This window comes from Silurus meridionalis, chromosome 7 (assembly GCF_014805685.1).
Source record: "Silurus meridionalis isolate SWU-2019-XX chromosome 7, ASM1480568v1, whole genome shotgun sequence".
NCBI lineage: Eukaryota > Metazoa > Chordata > Actinopteri > Siluriformes > Siluridae > Silurus > Silurus meridionalis.
Genome location: NC_060890.1, coordinates 6,882,209 through 6,900,745, shown reverse-complemented (window position 1 = coordinate 6,900,745; position 18,537 = coordinate 6,882,209). Strand labels below are relative to the sequence as shown.

Genomic DNA, 18,537 nt, shown 5'->3' with positions numbered 1-18,537 from the left:
TCCCTCGTCTCTTGGTGTTTCTCTGGAGTATAATATGTACATGCACATAAAATATCCCATAGTATGTGCCAAACCTATTGTGCTATATGTGCTAGTGGAGACACTGATGTAAGGGATATACTTCATGATTGTGCTACACATGAAAATTGAATAGGAACATTTATAATATATATATATATATATATATATATATATATATATATATATATATATATATATATATATATACATTTTTTAAAAATTGATCAGAAAAAGAGAGAAAATTAAGCAGATTTTGACTTGTATGTAATGTAATGTAATGCAATGGCTCCTATCTCTATAAACATTTTGTCTTAGACCATGACAGAAAATATTTTTACACTTGTTATTACCAGGTGCTGGTCCTTTTTTCTGATAAATGCCTCATACAAATCTCGGGGAATATAACAGGAAGTGTAGAAGGAAGTAAGCACTAAATTATCTGATATGAACAGGTTCAGTGGGAATGAAAAGAAAACATCCACATTATCGGCTATATTTTATGAAGAAAACTAACCGAAATGTAATATAAGGCACATATTAAAGCTAGGATAGGATAGATTGTTCTCATTGTAGATTGTTATATGCTCAACTCAAGTGCTATCAGTATACAATGAATTTATTGCTTCTAATCTCTTTCAAACAATCTAAAATGTGGTCTGAGTAGTTAAAGTCACATGGGATCTGTATTGAATCGGTGACATGACACTCCATTTTCTTCTGGTTAATCTGGGAATGAGGTGTTTCTCCAGAAGCAGCTGGAAAGGGATATTATAAAGTATTTTATTCACACAATAACGTTGACAAGCTTCACATTCACAGGAGCAGCAGAGCTCATACACACTCACTAATCCTACCATATTTACCCGATTATTGTTTTTTTTTGTGAGAACTGGTGTAGCCAAACACCATGTGGGATGTGAAGACAATGATTTATTATAGTGGCTTCAGGTTTTCAGCTGTCTTTATGTCTGGATTTGCTATTCATCCCCCAAACTCAGATTACCCAGATCATTTTATTTAACACACTACATCACCACCAGCAAGGCTTTTATAGGTTAATAAAAATCAGATCGCTGTAAGGCTGGTTTCAGTCCTCTATGAAGTATTCTTGGCAGATTCTGGTTGTTTTTACAGATGGGATGCAATTTAAATGACATAAATACAAATTTTGAAGAAAATGTAGGCAAAAATATCCTATCTAAGGTTTACATATGATGTTAAAGGTGTAAGGATTGAAATAAGATTTTGTTCAACTTCTCGAGTTTGATCTATAATTCCTGCCCAGAGTGGTTCAACTAGAGTTAGCATTAGCGAGAACTGTTAAGACATCACCTTGAAACCTCAAGTCAAGTCAAGTCAAGTTTATTTCTAATGCGCTTTTCACAACAGACATTGTCTCAAAGCAGCTTTAAAGATTTAACAGTCAAGGTGAATGGTGTGTATTTATCCCTGATGAGCAGCTGTGGAGACTGTGGCAAGGAAAAACTCCCTTAGATGTTATGAGGAGGAAACCTTGAGAGGAGCCAGACTCAAAAGGGGAACCCATCCTCATTTGGGTGATATTAAGACCGTGATTATTCATCATTAAACAATACAGAACACTGAAAAGTGAGAACTAACATGAGCCCTGTAATGTAAGATTATGAGTAATGTCCTTTTTACAATCTTATACAGTCATTAAGATAAGATATACCTTTATTTGTCCCACAGTGGGAAAATTTCTCTGTTACCGCAACAAAGAAAAAAAAAATGCAAATATATAAAATATTATAATTTGAGGTTATGGAACCAGGAGCCACTGAGCAACTCAAAAAATAGCTCAACATTTGCGATCATCATAGATCCAACACCAGCTTCTCCATGCCAGAGCCTTTAAACACTCAAATAGGTCCAATGTCCAAACTCCACATGAAGTTCTAAGTGAAGTTCTTGACCTTGTGAGAACTCTGGCTGCTGCATTCTGAACTAACTGTAGCTTTTAAGTAATGATGCAGGACAACCACCTAGTAATGCATTACAATATGCTAGTCTGGAGGTCATGAATGCATGCATGAGCTTCTTTGCATCAGATATAGACAACATGTTAGCTTAGCTTAGCAATATTTTTAAGGTGGAAGAAGGCTGTTTTGGTAATATGGTTGATATGATATTCAAAAGACAAGTTGCTGTCTTGACTTTTAAACACACTTGGCCATTTAACTATCTGAAAATCAAATGTATAACGGACAACATGGCAGAAAATGATGTATTTAGATGGCTAAGAGTGCCTAGATTTTTAAAAGAAGCTTTTAGGAGCTTTTAAATTCCAGTATTAGCATTGCTGGTACTGTAAGCCGCATGATATTCAGATTCCTAAAAGTCAGGTTATATTATTATACGTGCTAAATCAAAATTGATTTTAAAATGTTATTTGTCACATACATTATTATACAGATCATGATATGCAGTAAAAGGTTTTATTCATTAATCAAACATATCTAATTGATTTGTTATGTACAGCAGTCCAATTATACAATTCCCATCTTTATACAGATTGTGATTACACCAGTGGTGGGAGGTCAGGGCCAGCAAAGACTTCTCTACTGGCCTAAACACTATCACGAGCACTGACCTACATTTACAACCTAAATTCTAATATTTCTTCCATGAAATTGTATTAATTTATTCCCAACAGTTTATTCTCTTCATTTTGTAGTGTTTCTCTTGGCTGCACTGCTTCCAGTACGTGTATGTGGATGTTAGATTTTTTTTGTCCAATCAGATTTCAGCCTCTATGTGCTGCCATGTCAATCTAATCTGCCCAGGGCCTTTAGCGATCTGCACACATTAATACATCAGAGTTAGACTTTTTTACGCCCACAATGGCTGACGGAGGAAGAGAAAGTGATCTCAGACATACTTGAAAATCCCTTTTCAAGAAAAGCTAGACATCGTGAGAAGAGGTTGGCCAACCCCGTGGCTAGTTCGCCACTTCCAGACCAGTGCCTACGAGCGGTACCACTGGCTTACAGCCTCTGAGGAGCATTGAAAATTATGTGAGTATGCATTATGATTCTGCATCTCTGGTGAGTAGGTTGTATTTAATTAAAAAATGTTATGTTTTTGTCATGTTATTAGACAAATATTGATTCTGAACTGCTCCAGATGATGTAGGTTGTAGTGTAGAGGTTTGGAGCTTGCTTTAGTAAAATGGTATTCAACCTATATGCGAAATGTCTCTTTCTCTGTAATACCACATGTTGTAAATATTGCGTTCCTGTGTAGTTTTGATGGTTTCTATAATTGCGACGTGATAGTGTTGGTATTAAGAGGTGGATCAAGTCAGGTAAGTCCTCACTGAAGGGCCAGGTACTAAATGCACGCCACTGGATTACACACCCATCAGGAAACAACTTTATTCATTTATACCCATCACCAATGATAATTTAGAAAATGATGGATTTACTGCATTGAAAGTTCCAATAGATTTTGAAGATTTGTACTCATTGTGCTCAGACCCAAGGGTGTGAGTAAAATCAGGTACTGATATAGGTGAAGTGAGGAGGCCTGCAGTGCAGTCAGTGTTCCAATTCGTCCCAAAGGTTTGGATATCATACTTTAAGTGATAGGAAAATGTAATGCTACCACATCCAAAGCTATCTTTTACAATTGTGTGCCTCTAACTTTGTGGTAACAATATGGAGAAGAACCCCAGATGGCTGAAAAGGTCAGGATCTGTTCCAGTGCTTTTGTTCATATATATTATTGCAGTTCTTCCACACCATGAGGCTCATCGTGTGTCTTCCTTTCTCAATAATTTTAATACTCGGAAACAAAATTGATAAATTGCATAACATTATTAATAATGTTATTTCTCAGCCTGGCTTGGGACCATCCATGGTAGAGTACTTTATTCCCATTCCCACAACTAATCACCCATGGGGTTAAAAGCCTGGTTTAAGGGCACAAAGAATGGCAGTCTGGTTTGGCCAGGACTCAAACCCAAAGTCTGGATCCAAAGTCTGATACCTTCACCATATACTTAAGCTGCTTTGTGACAATGTCCATTATTAAAAGGACCATTATTAAAAGCTTTTTCTTTTGTTTGTGTCCCTCTTTAGACTCTTACGGACTTCAGCACTTCAGAAACTACTGCTGGATCTGCGTATATGTACGCTGAATAAAAGAACAGTGTTTAGACGACGAATACGACTCAGTTGGTTTTCTGCAGCATCCATTATGTACTGATCGTAGATAAAACACCACCCCAAATACATCATCTCCAATTTGCAAGCTGGAGATATGTACAACTGATAAAGTGCAGCATTATTAATCCTAATGCAACCAAACATCGCTGAGAAAATCCGTTTTGTTTCGATTTGCTTAGGTTTGAGATCTGTGAGAACTGTAACTTGGCGATGGGTCGCTGATGAACGATTGGTCCATTTTCAACGAGTCTTTAATGTGACTCAGAAGAACGAGTCGTCTCGAAGAACGATTCGTTCCTTTTCTACTCGTATGAGCAAAGTTTCGTAAAATCACTGTATGCTTTGTACAGGAAACAGAATTGAGCAGTTTACCTCATGAGTCATATGGTCCGAGTCGTTCGTTCTTTTATCACGTGACTCCAATAGCACAATGCAAATTAACAATTTTGTTTCAGAGTATTAACATTATTGTTACATTATTTATGGGAGTCACGTGATGATAGAACTAACAACACCAAAAGATATTAGAGGTTAGCTGCATTGTCATATTTTAATTATTGGAACTAGAGTCAACGTTGGTGTATGTAGAGGTGTTCGAGAATCTGCTTATTGAAAATTTAACATTATATATTATTTCTGATCAATGAACTAAATGACTATCCATCCATTACTACTATAAATGTACAGGTTTTTGAAGGACTTTGATTATGTAGTGTAGCTGTTCATTTCATTAAGACTTGCACGAAAATTTTATTATTTTACAAATCTCCCTTTTTTCAATTTTCTGGCATGAGTTATTATTATGTAATTTATACTATTTTTAAAAAAATGTTTTAAATGTCTTTATCTTGGCTACAGTATATTAAGCAAAAAAACCTTTTGAACTTTTATTTATTAAACCTTGTTTTTGGCGGGTCCGTCTGAAAAAAAAAAGTTGCCATTTTTTCTTAATGTTTTTAATTTCAGATTAGCGATGTTACAGTTCTTCAAGAATATATTTTTAGAGCTTTAAATACATTTAGCTTGTCTTTATAAGTACATTTTGCTAGAGGAAGAAAATATAGTGTTAGTATGAACACTTCCGGGGTTGTTTATTTGGGAGCCATGATGTATTGCTAGGATACGGTACGTTCCAAATTCCTACACGAGGGCGTTGTAGTGCACTAGATATGACGTAGGTGCTATGAGGTTGTAGTGCACAAGTGTAGGAAGCGTCGAGGCGTTTGGGTTCAGCGTTAACGTTTGAACTGGCTGTAGCGGGGCAAGAGGAAAGATGGCGGCTGTTGTGTAGGCTGGAATACTGATGGAGAAATATTAATATATGAAATTTTGTGTGGGGGAAACAAAACCCTGATATTTGTGTTTGGGTGGATATTAAAGGGGTAAGTGGCGCATACACACACACACACACACACACACACACACACACACACACAGAGTATATAGTGATAACGGATATTGTACATTTCTGTGTCCAGGAGGAAACCTGTGAAGCCATGAGTGAGTTCAGGATACACCACGATGTGAACGAGCTGCTCAGCCTCCTGCATGTTAGAGGAGGTGATGGGGCTGAGGTGTACATCGACTTACTGCAGAAGAACAGGACTTCTTATGTTACCACTACAGTGTCTGCACACAGTGCCAAGGTGGGTTCTGGGGCTTCCATAAATCCACACTTTATACTGATCTTGACCACATTTTCCAAAGAAAAATCCACCATGGATAACTTCTTCAAAATCCAGGTCAGAGGCAGTGGATCTGCAGTCTGGAAAACACTACAAGTTGAGCTGAGAATACACACTAGATAGATGGATGGATAAATGGATGGATGGATAGATGGATGGATGGATGGATGGATGAATGATAGAACTTTCTTGTCATTGCATAGTACAGGTGCTCAGCAACGAAATGCAGTTCAGCATCTACCAGAAGTGCAAACACTAGCAATTGTGCAAATTGGCAAGTGCAGATAAATATGAAAGTTTATATATATATATATATATATATATATATATATATATATATATATATATATATATATGGCAAATGTGCAGACTATTGAAAAGTACAAGTAAATAGTTATAAGGCTTTGGCAGTAAAAACAAATGTACTGAATTAACAAGTACACTAAATATATGGATATGTAAATGTGAAATAGATGTACAGTAGGTAAGTTGTATATATAAATACACATAAATAAAATATTAGTACAGATGTATGTAAGGCACAATATATGTGTAGAGAGCATCCCATTTCTGCGCATTCGATTCGATTTTATTTGTGTAGCGTTTTTTACGATGCGCATTGTCTCACAGAGGCTTTACGCAGATAAAGCGGTAATAAGGTGATATAAAAGAATGTGTACGTTTATTGCACATAAGGTAATTGCTAATCCCTGATGAGCAGCCAGTGGATACTGTGGTGAGGTAAAACTTCCTGAGATGGTATGAGAAAGAAACCTTGAGAGGAACCAGACTCAAATTGGAACCCGTCCTCATCTGGGTGGCAGCGAATGTCCATTTATTGAAGTCCCATTGTCAAGGTGTGCAGTAATCGGTGCGTAAATGCTGAACTATTCATGCAACCTGTAGTCCTGAGCCGTTGTAGGAAACTGGCTTTATGGATCTTTAGGCTGGAGGTTCGGAACCATCCCCAGCTGCACACAGTGGTCTTACAATTGAGAAAGACTCCATCCAGAGGTAGGATCTCAGGAACGATGGTCACTGGAACCTCAAAGGAATGCAATCACATGTAGAGAATGTCAGCCTACCTGTCAGTGTTGGAGGAAACTCAGAAAACACAGAGGAATCCTGTGCATGTGAGAACTGGATACCTAAGATCAGAATTAGAGCGCAGACCCTAAAGAAACGATGGAAACACAGGGGGCAGTTTTTACTCCATGAGTCTTGGCTATAACTCAGCGTCGATCCCAACGTCCATGGATTTCTCAAACGTCGAGTAGATAGAGAAACTAATATGGCACACATACAACAGTTGAATGAGTGCATAAATATTGAATAGTTTTTCTCGCTATGCAGTGAATTTCCTTAAAACATGGTGGCAAGAGCATTTACTTTCATGCAATAATAATTTTCGACCTCACAACCCTCAATCAAGTTTGGTTTTTGGCTTTTTGTTGGAAAATGTCTGATGTGATGAACGTTTTTTTTTTTCCATTCCAGGTGAAGATTGCTGAGCACTCGAAAACCCCCGAGGACTTTCTGAGGAAATACGAAGAGCTCAAATCCAAAAATGCACGCAACTTGGATCCTTTGGTTTATCTTCTCTCGAAGCTCACGGAAGACAAAGACGTATGTTTGAAGGCTGTTTTTTTTCCGCTGACTGACATTTTGTAGTTTTGATGTTTGTTGCTTGCTATATACTTTTTGCGAGATTAAAAGATCTCAGCCACATTGCTAAGGGTGAAAGCATCCAACCAGTGTATCCATTCAGAAGCATTCCAAGGTTTTGGAACGAACCATTGAGGACGATTAACGTAAACTCTGCATGGATTAGACGAGTTGTAACCTCTGTTTTATTTCCCACAGACTCTGAAATTTCTGCAGCAAAACGCCAAGGAGAGATCAGAGATGTCAGCAAACGCGACTTCGAGCACCACGACAACCTTCAACATTCCTCCAACCAGCAGCAAGATGTCGATGCAGGAGCTGGAGGAACTGCGCAAAAAGCTCGGGAATGTCACAGCCAGCTCCAACGTTCCACAGGTGTGGCTTTTTCTTCTAACAAGCTAGCAAAATGAACAAACAACAACACAGTGGATTCACGTTTATTGTTATATTTAGAAGTCTACCAGTCTTTATGCCGGTCGTATCATTTTACTTTGTTGTATTTATCCGTCACACCTTAAAGGCCGGTCCGTGAAAATATCGTCCGAAATTACGCTTTTATTATTCAGAAAGTGAATAATCGTTTGTGACCTTCGCTAAATTGTTTCTCGAGGGCGTTTTCTTGGCGCTACTGCTGCTAGGTGAATATGACCTATCACAACACTACGAAGACCGGGACGTGTCTCGAGAGTCACATAGAATACAGATTAACATGGCAGAGGTAGAGCTGCATCTAACCATGCGTTAAAAGTCAGAAGGCATTTAAGTAAATTTATGAGTTGCTGTCTGTCTAAACCAAAGAAATAATGGCCACATGTTACACTTCCTATAGCTGTTGTGATACACTGGTGGTTGTGTTGCTTTCTATATGGCCTACACTACATGGCCGAAAGTTTGTGGACACCTTTGTTAAACATTTCTTTGAATTTTCCTTGTGCTGTTGTAAAAACTCCACTCATCCTGGAGGATTTTACTTGAGTTCCAGAGAGAGTCTGTGGGGATTTGTGTGCATTCTTTCACAAGCTTTAGTGAGGTTTAGGTGAGTGATGTTGGAGGTTCAGTCAGTGTTCAGGGGACTTTCACCAGAAACTTGGGAGGACCATGTCTTCATAGTACAACTGTAAGGAAAGATTTGGTTGAAGCCCCATATACTGTAGACATGTGTGATGATTGGGTGTCCACAAACTTTTGGACATACAGTGTACATAACAGGTAGACTGAAATGAGGATATAACGCCTGATCTTCAATCAGACATTATTTTTTGCTATAGTCATGCTATGGTATTCCAACTGTTTTGTGCTTTAAAACAATGATGTATTATGTTATTTTAAATTGTTTCATACAAATAATATTCGGACCATTTCTTTAAAGATTATATAAAAATCTAACGTTCCCTGTCTGTGTACAGTCTGCCGAGGTCACTCGCAAGCTGCTTAGAGACAGACACAACAAGAAGAACCCCACACAGCCTATTCCTGTCTTCCCAAACTGGGTGTATGACAGACCTGCTCTAATCGGAGATTTTATCACCAGCTCTGCTCCAATGGGAGATCCAGTTGTCGCTATTGGTAAGTATAGTGATCTCCTAAGGGTTTCTAAAATTCTTTGAAGGATCCATGTCGAGGTTTACATCTACATCTAGTTAAACGGTTCCTCATAACATTTTAAATCCACCATATACAGAACTTCACTTCACAGGATTTGCGTTTCACATGACTTAAAAAAAAAAATTTATAAAAACGTATTAAAGAAAAAAAAAATGTATTCTACCCCTTACCCTAAGCATTAATAAAAATGAGAGAAAAATTGCTTTTAGTCCCTTAAACCACACCCATTGTACACGTAAAACTCCAATCTTACAAATTTACAACAAAAGCAACAGCAGACAAAGTTCCAGTCGCTAAGTGCCTAAACTACAGAGCTATGATTTTCACATTTTCTACAAGTTTCATGGGAAATATGCTGCCTTTTTCTGTTTTCAGGTACAATGCCGCTAAGCGTGCAGGAGCAAGCACTGGTTGAGGACCTTCTGTATGCATTGATCGGTGTAGATGGGAGAGACATCGCAGCACAGCCCGTACTCGGCAGACAGAGTCGCTCGTTTATAGTAGACCCTTCACTGGACATGTCCATTAAGGAACTTGTGAACCGGATCCTACCAGTGGCATCCTGTTACTCCACCGTCACACGGTTAGTGAAATGATCCCTCTGATTCGGTTTCTCTTTCCATGATTTTATTTATTTATTACATTTTTTAAACTGCGGCTAATATCCAAACTCTTTAACATCCTGTCTGGTTTGATGCTTCCCGTAGCTTTACAGAGGAGAAATGTTCCTTTGAGTATGGTCAGGTGAACCACGCTCTCACTGCAGCCATGAGGACACTGATGAAGGAGTATCTCATCCTGGTGACCCAGCTAGAGCATCTTCACAGGCAGGGGATGCTCTCTCTGCAGAAGCTCTGGTTCTACATCCAGCCCACCATGCGCACCATCGAGGTTCTGGCCTCCATCGGTAAAAAAAAAAAAAGTTATAAAAATGTGGAAGGTTTTTGTCATTTAGTGACACCCCACCACCCAAAAATCTGAACATGGTTATGATAAAAACAGTACCTGTCAAAACTTAGTGATAGTAGTTTAATGTTTTTCAGAGACGCATGGATGTTCCTTTTTTCTATGCAACAAGGTAAAAGTCAAAAACAGAATTATACAGTGAATAGATTAAAGTTATGTAGACAGGTGAGTCCAAATTTGACATTTTTGTCTCTATAAGAAGAACTTGTATAAGACGGAGAACAGGAGAGAAGATGTTGCCAGACACTCAAACATGAAGGTGGAAGCTTAATGGTTTGGTGGTGTTTTGGAGCAGAGAAGGTTGGAGACTTATCCCAGGATAAAGGAATACTGAACCAACATGACTACAAAAAGTATACGTGCAAGCTCTGTAAACGTATATCAAGAGCCAACAGTTGGCTGGAGTTTTATCTATCCTGGAATGGCCTGCCTAGTCACCACACCTAAATCCTAATGAACTGCTCTGGGATGAAGCATATGATGATAATGATCTAGTGAAGAAGACATTTGGCAACTTTTACAAGAGGCATGATGAAGTATTTCAGCTGAATGTTTGAAGAAACGAACTGTCTGGCTTCTAAGAGCGTGTAAAGCTGTTATTCATGCTAAAGGGGAGATTTTTCATTAAGATCTAAACATTTATATATTCGTTTGGTCAAAGTAAATCTTATCGTTATATTACCTCGTTTGTTGCATAGAAACAAAGGTAACGTCTCCAAATAACTATAAAAGACTTTTCCCAAACATTTCAAAGGCACTTTAATTATTGCCAATCAGAGACTTTAATCCTGGAAATGTATATTACATTACTTTTTTATTTTTTATTTTTATTTTTTAAGCAAATATTGTTATTAAATGAACATGTAGAATTTATGGGGAACATTATTTCTTTTTTAATAAAGTCAAAACGTCAGTTTTATCATACATGATATTTTATACTGCAATAGAACTAATAGCCCAGTGAATATAAGTATGGGATTTTATTATTATAAATGCAGGATATTTTTTTAATAATCTTTCTACTGAATTTGTTTGACGGACAAAAAAATGACTGCATATTCAGCAATATTTTAAAGTGCCCTGCATGCTGAATATTGTATAGACCAGGACCAGTCTAACTCATGTGAGACTAGATTAGCCCTGAAGTATGAAAGATTGACTATGAGGCTTATTTGCATGAGAGTATTGGCATATAATACATGACTGTGTGTATATCTTGACCTACTTGAGCTACTTTTCTTGTTTCTTTGTTGCACAGCCACTTCAGTAGATAAAGGAGACTGCATGGGTGGCTCAACGTTAAGTTTACTTCACGATCGCACCTTCAACTACACTGGGGACAGTCAAGCCCAAGAGCTGTGCCTCTATCTTACTAAAGCAGCCAGCGTCCCGTATTTCGAGATGCTGGAGAAGTGGATCTACCGGGGAATCATCAAAGATCCATACGGGTATAGAAGCTGAATTTTAATGCATAACTCGGGTTTCAGGTTTATTTCCTATATATTTGAAGTCTAACATAGACATGCTATCACAGTATTTGTGCTAAATCAGATATATTGTTCGACAGGGAGTTCATGGTCGAGGAACATGAACTTCAGAAAGAGAAGATACAGGAGGATTATAATGACAAATACTGGGATCAGAGATACACCATCGTGCAGCACAAAATCCCGTCATTTCTTCAGAAAATGGCAGATAAAATACTAAGTACAGGTGAGCCTGCCGTCACGTGTTTAATTACACAAGGTATAGATGATTTTATTCATATTTGTTTTATGGTTTCTTTTTTGTCTTCACTCAGGAAAGTACCTGAACGTCGTGAGGGAGTGCGGACGAGACGTCACCTGTCCAGACGCGAAGGAGGTTCTCTACACTTTGAAAGAGAGAGCGTATGTGGAGCAAATCGAAAAAGCCTACAACTATGCGAGTAAGGTTCTCCTGGACTTTCTGATGGAGGAGAAGGAGCTGGTGACTCGGCTGAGGTAAACGTCCCGCCTGTCGATGCGTTTTATATCGTTTATATGCAGATGGTTGTATCTGCATATTTTATGAAAATGACACAAACATTGCTATGCTAGGAGAGAAGGGTGATGATGCGAACACATTTAGATTATTCCCTTATATAAGGGCATGAAGCCATGCCTCATCATGGTTTATCCTGTGTTTAATAGTGAATTAGTTCATTGTAAGCAGTATTGCAGCAGATACACTGTATGGACAAAAGTATTGGGACACCTGACTTTTCCAGCGTTATGTGGTTCTTTCCCAAACTGTTACCACACAATTGTATAGGATGAAATTCTCCATTCACATGACAGTGCCCCTGTGCACAAATCCAGCTCCATGAAGATATGCTTTACATGGTTTGGCATGGAGGATCTACTTCTATAGAGCTCTGAATCTCAACCCTATTGAACACCTTTGGGATAAATTGGAACACTGACTGCACCCCAGGCCTCCTCACCTTACCTTCATTAGTACCTGACTTTAATAAAACCCTTGTGTCTGGATGAGCACAGATCTCCACAAGCACCCTCCACAATCTAGTGGAACATCTTCTTACTTATGACCAGGTGTCTGCATACTTTTGCCAATATAGTGTAGTTTGATTAATAATAAACTGTTATATTTATTTGCTTGATATGATGCTGTACAAAACGTTCTAAATCAGTGTGGGGTTGTGTTTAGGTCTATCAAGCACTACTTTTTGATGGACAAAGGAGACTTCTTTGTGCACTTCATGGACCTCACTGAAGAGGAGCTGAAGAAACCGGTCGATGACATCATCCCAACTCGTTTAGAGGCACTGCTGGAGCTGGCTCTTCGAACAAGCACGGCCAACACGGACCCCTTCAAAGATGATCTAAAGGTCTATTATTAAATTTATCACTGCCTGAAACTCGGCCCAAATCCAATTTTAGTAATTGAATATTCCTCGCAATAGCATTAACTATTAGGCATCGACACGGCCGCGGGGCTTTTATATACCATGGAAACTGCGTGCGAAATTCACAAACTGTCACGTTAATGGGCCATTCTTGTACCTGTACAGCGTAATAATAGATTAAATGTTTGTGTTGTTCCTGTTGTTTTCCAGATTGACCTGATGCCCCATGATGTCATTACTCAGTTATTACGCGTCTTGGCCATAGAAACCAAACAGGAGAAAGCCATCATCAACGCTGACCCCACCGAAGTGGCCCTTAGTGGCCTCGAGGCTTTCTCTTTCGACTACATTGTGAAATGGCCGCTGTCACTAATAATCAACCGGTAAACAGCTTTTTATGTATGACGCGTCCTGTGGTATTCGGTGTGATTTGGAGCAGGGGCGAAGTCAACGCTGTGTTTGTTCTTCGCAGGAAAGCACTGACCAGATATCAGATGCTCTTCAGGCATATGTTTTATTGCAAGCATGTCGAGAGGCTGCTCTGCAACGTGTGGATCAGCAACAAGTCGGCCATGCAGTACTCCCTCCACTCTGCAAAATGGTGCCATGCCTTTCAAATACACAATCTTTATTTATTTTTTAGATTAGGTTTTCTAGGTTTGTTAGTGTTAATATTAAAAAGCATATGTACGAGGTATCAGAAAGTTTCGAGACTAGCTCTGTACGCAAAAAATTACTTTATTTATCTATGCTTTACTAGTGGTTAGGATGCGGCGCTCTCACCGCTGCGCCCGGGTTCGACCCCCGGTCAGGGAACCGACCCCATTTATAGTCCCTTTGCACAGCAATACAGCGCTCCCAGCGTTCCTGCCCACTTCTGGAATGTGTCCTGGAAGTCTTCTGTTCGTAAGCAGCTTCTGCTATTTGCACTAGATCTCCGCAACGGTGTCAACACGGCGACCTTTGAGTAGGATCTTAATCTTCAGGAAGAGGCCCAAATCTGGCAAATAGGATGGGTGCGGATTGTTCTCCGACGATCATCATGCACGAGTTGCTGAAAGGTTTGGACATTTTCCGGGTTGAGCTCATTGAAGGTCTTCCTGATCTCTCTTCACCTAACAGTGATGTTCTTCCGCTCTTGAAGCACGCGTGCCAGTCAAACACCTCGAACGACTCATTGCAGCATCGCCGTATGTCACGTTTTAGCATGCTGTCCATGATGAACTCGCAGACGTGGTAACGCACGTGGTCAGAATAGCACCAGTTAGCACCATTAGTCTCGACACTTTTTGATACCACCTCGTATATATGCTGTGTGTGTGGGATCTGAATGTTTCGTTTTTTCTCTTCTAACTCCAGGTTTGCTGGTGCCTTCGCTCTCAGACAGCGCATGCTAAACTTCGTACAGAACATCCAGTACTACATGATGTTTGAGGTCATGGAGCCGACTTGGCACATCATGGAGAACAACCTGAAATCGGTGACCAGAACTTATTACATTTCTTGATTTCATGAGGAACACCATGAACTTTATAAAGACCATGAACTGAGTTTATATATTGTGGCGAGCTCGCTGGCTCAGGGCGGAAGAAAGAGGAGACAGGCGACGGGTTTCCACGCAGAACTGCATTAATTCGTCTTTAGGCTTTCGCATTCCACTTTTACTTTTCAGTGGGGAAACCAATACAGACATAGACACTCGAAATGTACTCTAACTTTTCAGTGGGTTAAACCGACACACATCAACACACACGCTATATTGCCAAAAGTTTGTGGACACCTGGTCATAAGAACGTTATGTGCTTTTTGAGCATCGCATTCCACATTTAGACCAAATTTGCTCTTTAAATTTCTTCCACTTTTCTGGAAAAATGTTCCACTAGATTTTCGAATGTGCTTGTGAACATTTGTGTTTATCAGCCATAAGCGTGTTAGTAAACTCAGGTACTGATGTAGGTGAGGTGAGGAGATCTGGGGGGCAGTCAGCTTTCCAGTTCATCCCAAAGGTGTCGGAGCTTTATAGCAGTGCAACTCAAGATCTTCAAACACTTTGTGCACAGGGTTATTGTCATGCTGGAACAGGTTTGGGTTTCCAAGTTTAAGTGAACGTAAAATTTGACTATACCGCATCCAAAGACGTCCTATACAATCATGTGCCTCAAGCTTGGAGAAGAACCACATATGGCTTAGGAATGGTCAGGTGTTCTAATATCTTTGACCATATAGTGTATGTACACACGCCCAGCTCTTTTTTATACTCTATATGTATTTTTGTTGCATAACCGAAAGACACAAGGAATTCATCCTCTATTGTTTGTCTTCGCAGGCGTCCAACATTGACGACGTTCTTTGCCATCACACCAGCTTCTTGGATAACTGTCTGAAAGACTGCATGCTGACCAACCCGGAGCTGCTGAGGATTTTTTCGAAACTCATGTCCGTGTGCGTCATGTACACCAACTGCATGCAGGTGTGACGGATACAGATACAGGATTAAATAGACAGGGTCGTAAAGCCGTCATTGGAGTTTAATACCAGTCTCTGAGGTGTTTCTGAGTAAATCACATTCTGTATTTCTCCGAACAGAGGGCGCCCTCAAATCAATACCAGTGTCATTTGGTACTTGCTAAGTGTCATCCATGTCCTTTCTGATGTCTGTTTTTTTTTGTTCTAGCGATTCACCCAGAGCATGAGGATGGACAGCGAGATAAACCGATTAAGTCTGGAACACGGCACTATGGAGGGTCCTCCAACCCAGAGCGAACGCATTGAGGAGACTGAGAAGAAAAGACTGACCTCTAAGGTAATGCTCAGGACCCACCATGTGTCATCAGGTTACCATAAATATTCTAATTGTAATAAAAAAAAAAATGGCGAATTGTTTTTCTATATTTTCAGTTTTTAGCTGAGCACGTCGATTCCCTGCACTCAGACGCAGGCTTCGAAAGCACCATCAGTAAGTTTGACAGTAACTTCAGCACACTGTTGTTGGACCTTCTGGACAAGCTGAGCATTTACAGCACTAATGACTGTGAGCACAGCATGATCAACATCATCTACAGGTGAGCGAGCCATACTAAATACACTTTAGTTTGAATAAATACACTTTAGGAAACACAAGTTTGTGGACACTTGACTATACGTTTTTTCATGTGATATTTGAACATCTCTTTCCACACTTCCACTCTTCTGGGAAGATGTACTTCTAGATTTTGCAGTACGTTTGTGGAGATTTGTGCTCATTCATCCACAAGGATGGAAGTAAAGTCAGCTCTATAGCAGGCTACTCAAGATCTTTCACCCCAATCCATGTAAATCATATCTTCATGTAGCTGGATTTGTGCACAGGGGCTGTGGTCCAGCTCCATGAAGAAATGCTTTTTATGGGTTGGAGTGGAAGATCTCCTGCTCTTGAGCTCTGAATCTCAACCCTATTGAACACCTTTGGGATAAATTAGAACACTGACTGCACCCCCAGGCCTCTTCACCTCACACAAATCTCCACAAGCACACTGCGAAATCTAGAGGAACATCTTCAATCTCTTGTATTGCTTTTTCTTTTCCCGCAGGCTGGACTTTAACGGTTTCTACACCGAGCGTCTGGAGCGAATGGCAATCGAGAGGGGACAGAAAACTTCAACATAGCACACTTCTTCACAAGTCTCCATCAAACAGCATTAAGGGGTTTAATGGCATGTTCTGCCCCTTACACCAATGTTGTAAATGAGAACCCTGTACCCATCACATTACCTTAAAATCTATTACGAAGAGGGTGTATTTCTTCTTCCACAGAAAGTGTGTCAGTGTTGTGTTGTAATATAAGCAATTCTTTATTAAATAATATTCTAACGAAAAGACTCGTTTGGGTCTTTTGGGGTTTTTTTTGACACCATTTCCAGTGTTTTTGTTGCTCACAGTAATCCAACTCCTATGGATTGTCGGATTGCACCGTTTGCACACCAAGTGCCCTCCCCAAAGAATGATCACTAGAATGATTGCATTTGAGCCTGGGCTTTTTGTCAGAGCAGATATCAGACACAATATTTCACCCAAATTACATTATACCACTATAGCGGTAATTTGCTGAAAGTGTGGAGACACACATATTCATAACCTGGTGCTCAAACTGAGCAGGGTTATAATGAGGTACAGTGCAAATCTGTGTGAAATTAATACAACAGCACAATACAGTGAACTATAAGCATGTAGTGAACAATATGGTATGTAAATGCTGCCTGGTAAAAGTGTGCAAAACGTGTGATGTACATTATATGGCCTGTAGTCTAAAAGAGGAGGTTCAACAACCCATATATTGGTTATATACTATAACATATGTATTGGCTGGTTATGGTATTTTTCACCTAAAATCTTGTTTTCAGAACACGGCAGTAAGGTTTTGGTTAGACCTCCGTGTTGGATGAGGGGGTCCATCTTGTGTTTTAGTTCATCTGAAACATGTTTAGCACTGTTCAGGACACTCCAGAATTTCCAGCCTGGGCACATCATGTCTTCATTGGAGCTTTGTGCACAGGCATTGTCAGGCTCCCAGTTCAACTGAATAGAAATTTCAATGCTACAACCTAAAGACATACACCAAACTGGCATAATATTATGACCAACAAACTAAAATGCACTATGTTCACCGTTTTATCAGAACCAGCATTAACTTCGTCAGCAGCCTTCGATCCCCATCTGCATCAATGAGCTTTGGCCGCCCACGACCCTGTAACCAGTTCATCACCGTTCCTTTCTTGGACCACTTTTGATAGATTCTGATCACTGCAGACCCGGAACAGCCCACAAGAGCTGCAGTTTTGGAGATGCTCTGACCCAGTCGTCTAGACATCACAATTTGACCCTTTTCAAACACGTTCAAATCCTTACGCTCACCAATTTTTTCTGCTTTGAACACGTCAACTTTGGGGACAAAATGCTCACTTGCTTCCTAATATATCTCACCCACTAACAGGTGCCACGATGAAGAGATAATCAGTGTTATTCACTTCACCGGTGGTAATGTTATTATGTGAAAAATGTTATGCCTGATCGGTGTAGGTGTGTCTGTAGCAACAGCTCGATAAACAACCACATATAAGTATAATAGGCCATATAGTGCATTAATTTATTAGACATACGGTATCTTGTGCTTCTAGTAAATGTAGTTTTAATGCACTGCCTGTCATTAAATATTAAAAGGATTTAGGGGGAAAAAATGCATCAACCAGGGAGTGAACATATTTAAAGCAATTAAGTACTGTTGCTATCAAAAACACCAGTGTGAGCGGGAGAGAGGGTTATATATCCTTAATCATCTATAAAGCTTCCTGTGACTTACATTTTTGTGCATTCAATTTAAAAAATGTGTACATTTTGGAAAAGTAATGAAATTGTGTAGCCATTGACACAATGAGAGAAAATGTTCCCAATGTTTACCTCTAGATGGCGACAGAGAGCCGCAGTCTATTCTTGCTGAATGCGCTACTTTCTAAATGTGATGCTCCCAAAAGTTTTGTGGTTTAAA

At 39.5% G+C, this 18,537-nt stretch overlaps 1 protein-coding gene across 1 annotated transcript; it reads left to right on the top strand.

Annotated features, from left to right (window-relative positions):
- Nucleotides 1–5,254: 5,254 nt before the first annotated feature.
- On the top strand, nucleotides 5,255–16,873 carry tubgcp2 (tubulin, gamma complex associated protein 2). The gene is made up of 18 exons (XM_046854898.1): nucleotides 5,255–5,590; nucleotides 5,687–5,854; nucleotides 7,391–7,519; nucleotides 7,757–7,933; nucleotides 8,965–9,124; nucleotides 9,539–9,746; nucleotides 9,871–10,070; nucleotides 11,388–11,577; nucleotides 11,697–11,842; nucleotides 11,931–12,111; nucleotides 12,818–12,998; nucleotides 13,227–13,399; nucleotides 13,489–13,617; nucleotides 14,376–14,496; nucleotides 15,343–15,486; nucleotides 15,691–15,819; nucleotides 15,915–16,078; nucleotides 16,586–16,873. The coding sequence occupies exons 2-18, from the start codon at nucleotides 5,705–5,707 to the stop codon at nucleotides 16,659–16,661; spliced, it is 2,658 nt and encodes an 885-aa protein (XP_046710854.1). The 5' UTR covers nucleotides 5,255–5,590; nucleotides 5,687–5,704; the 3' UTR covers nucleotides 16,662–16,873.
- Nucleotides 16,874–18,537: the final 1,664 nt, after the last annotated feature.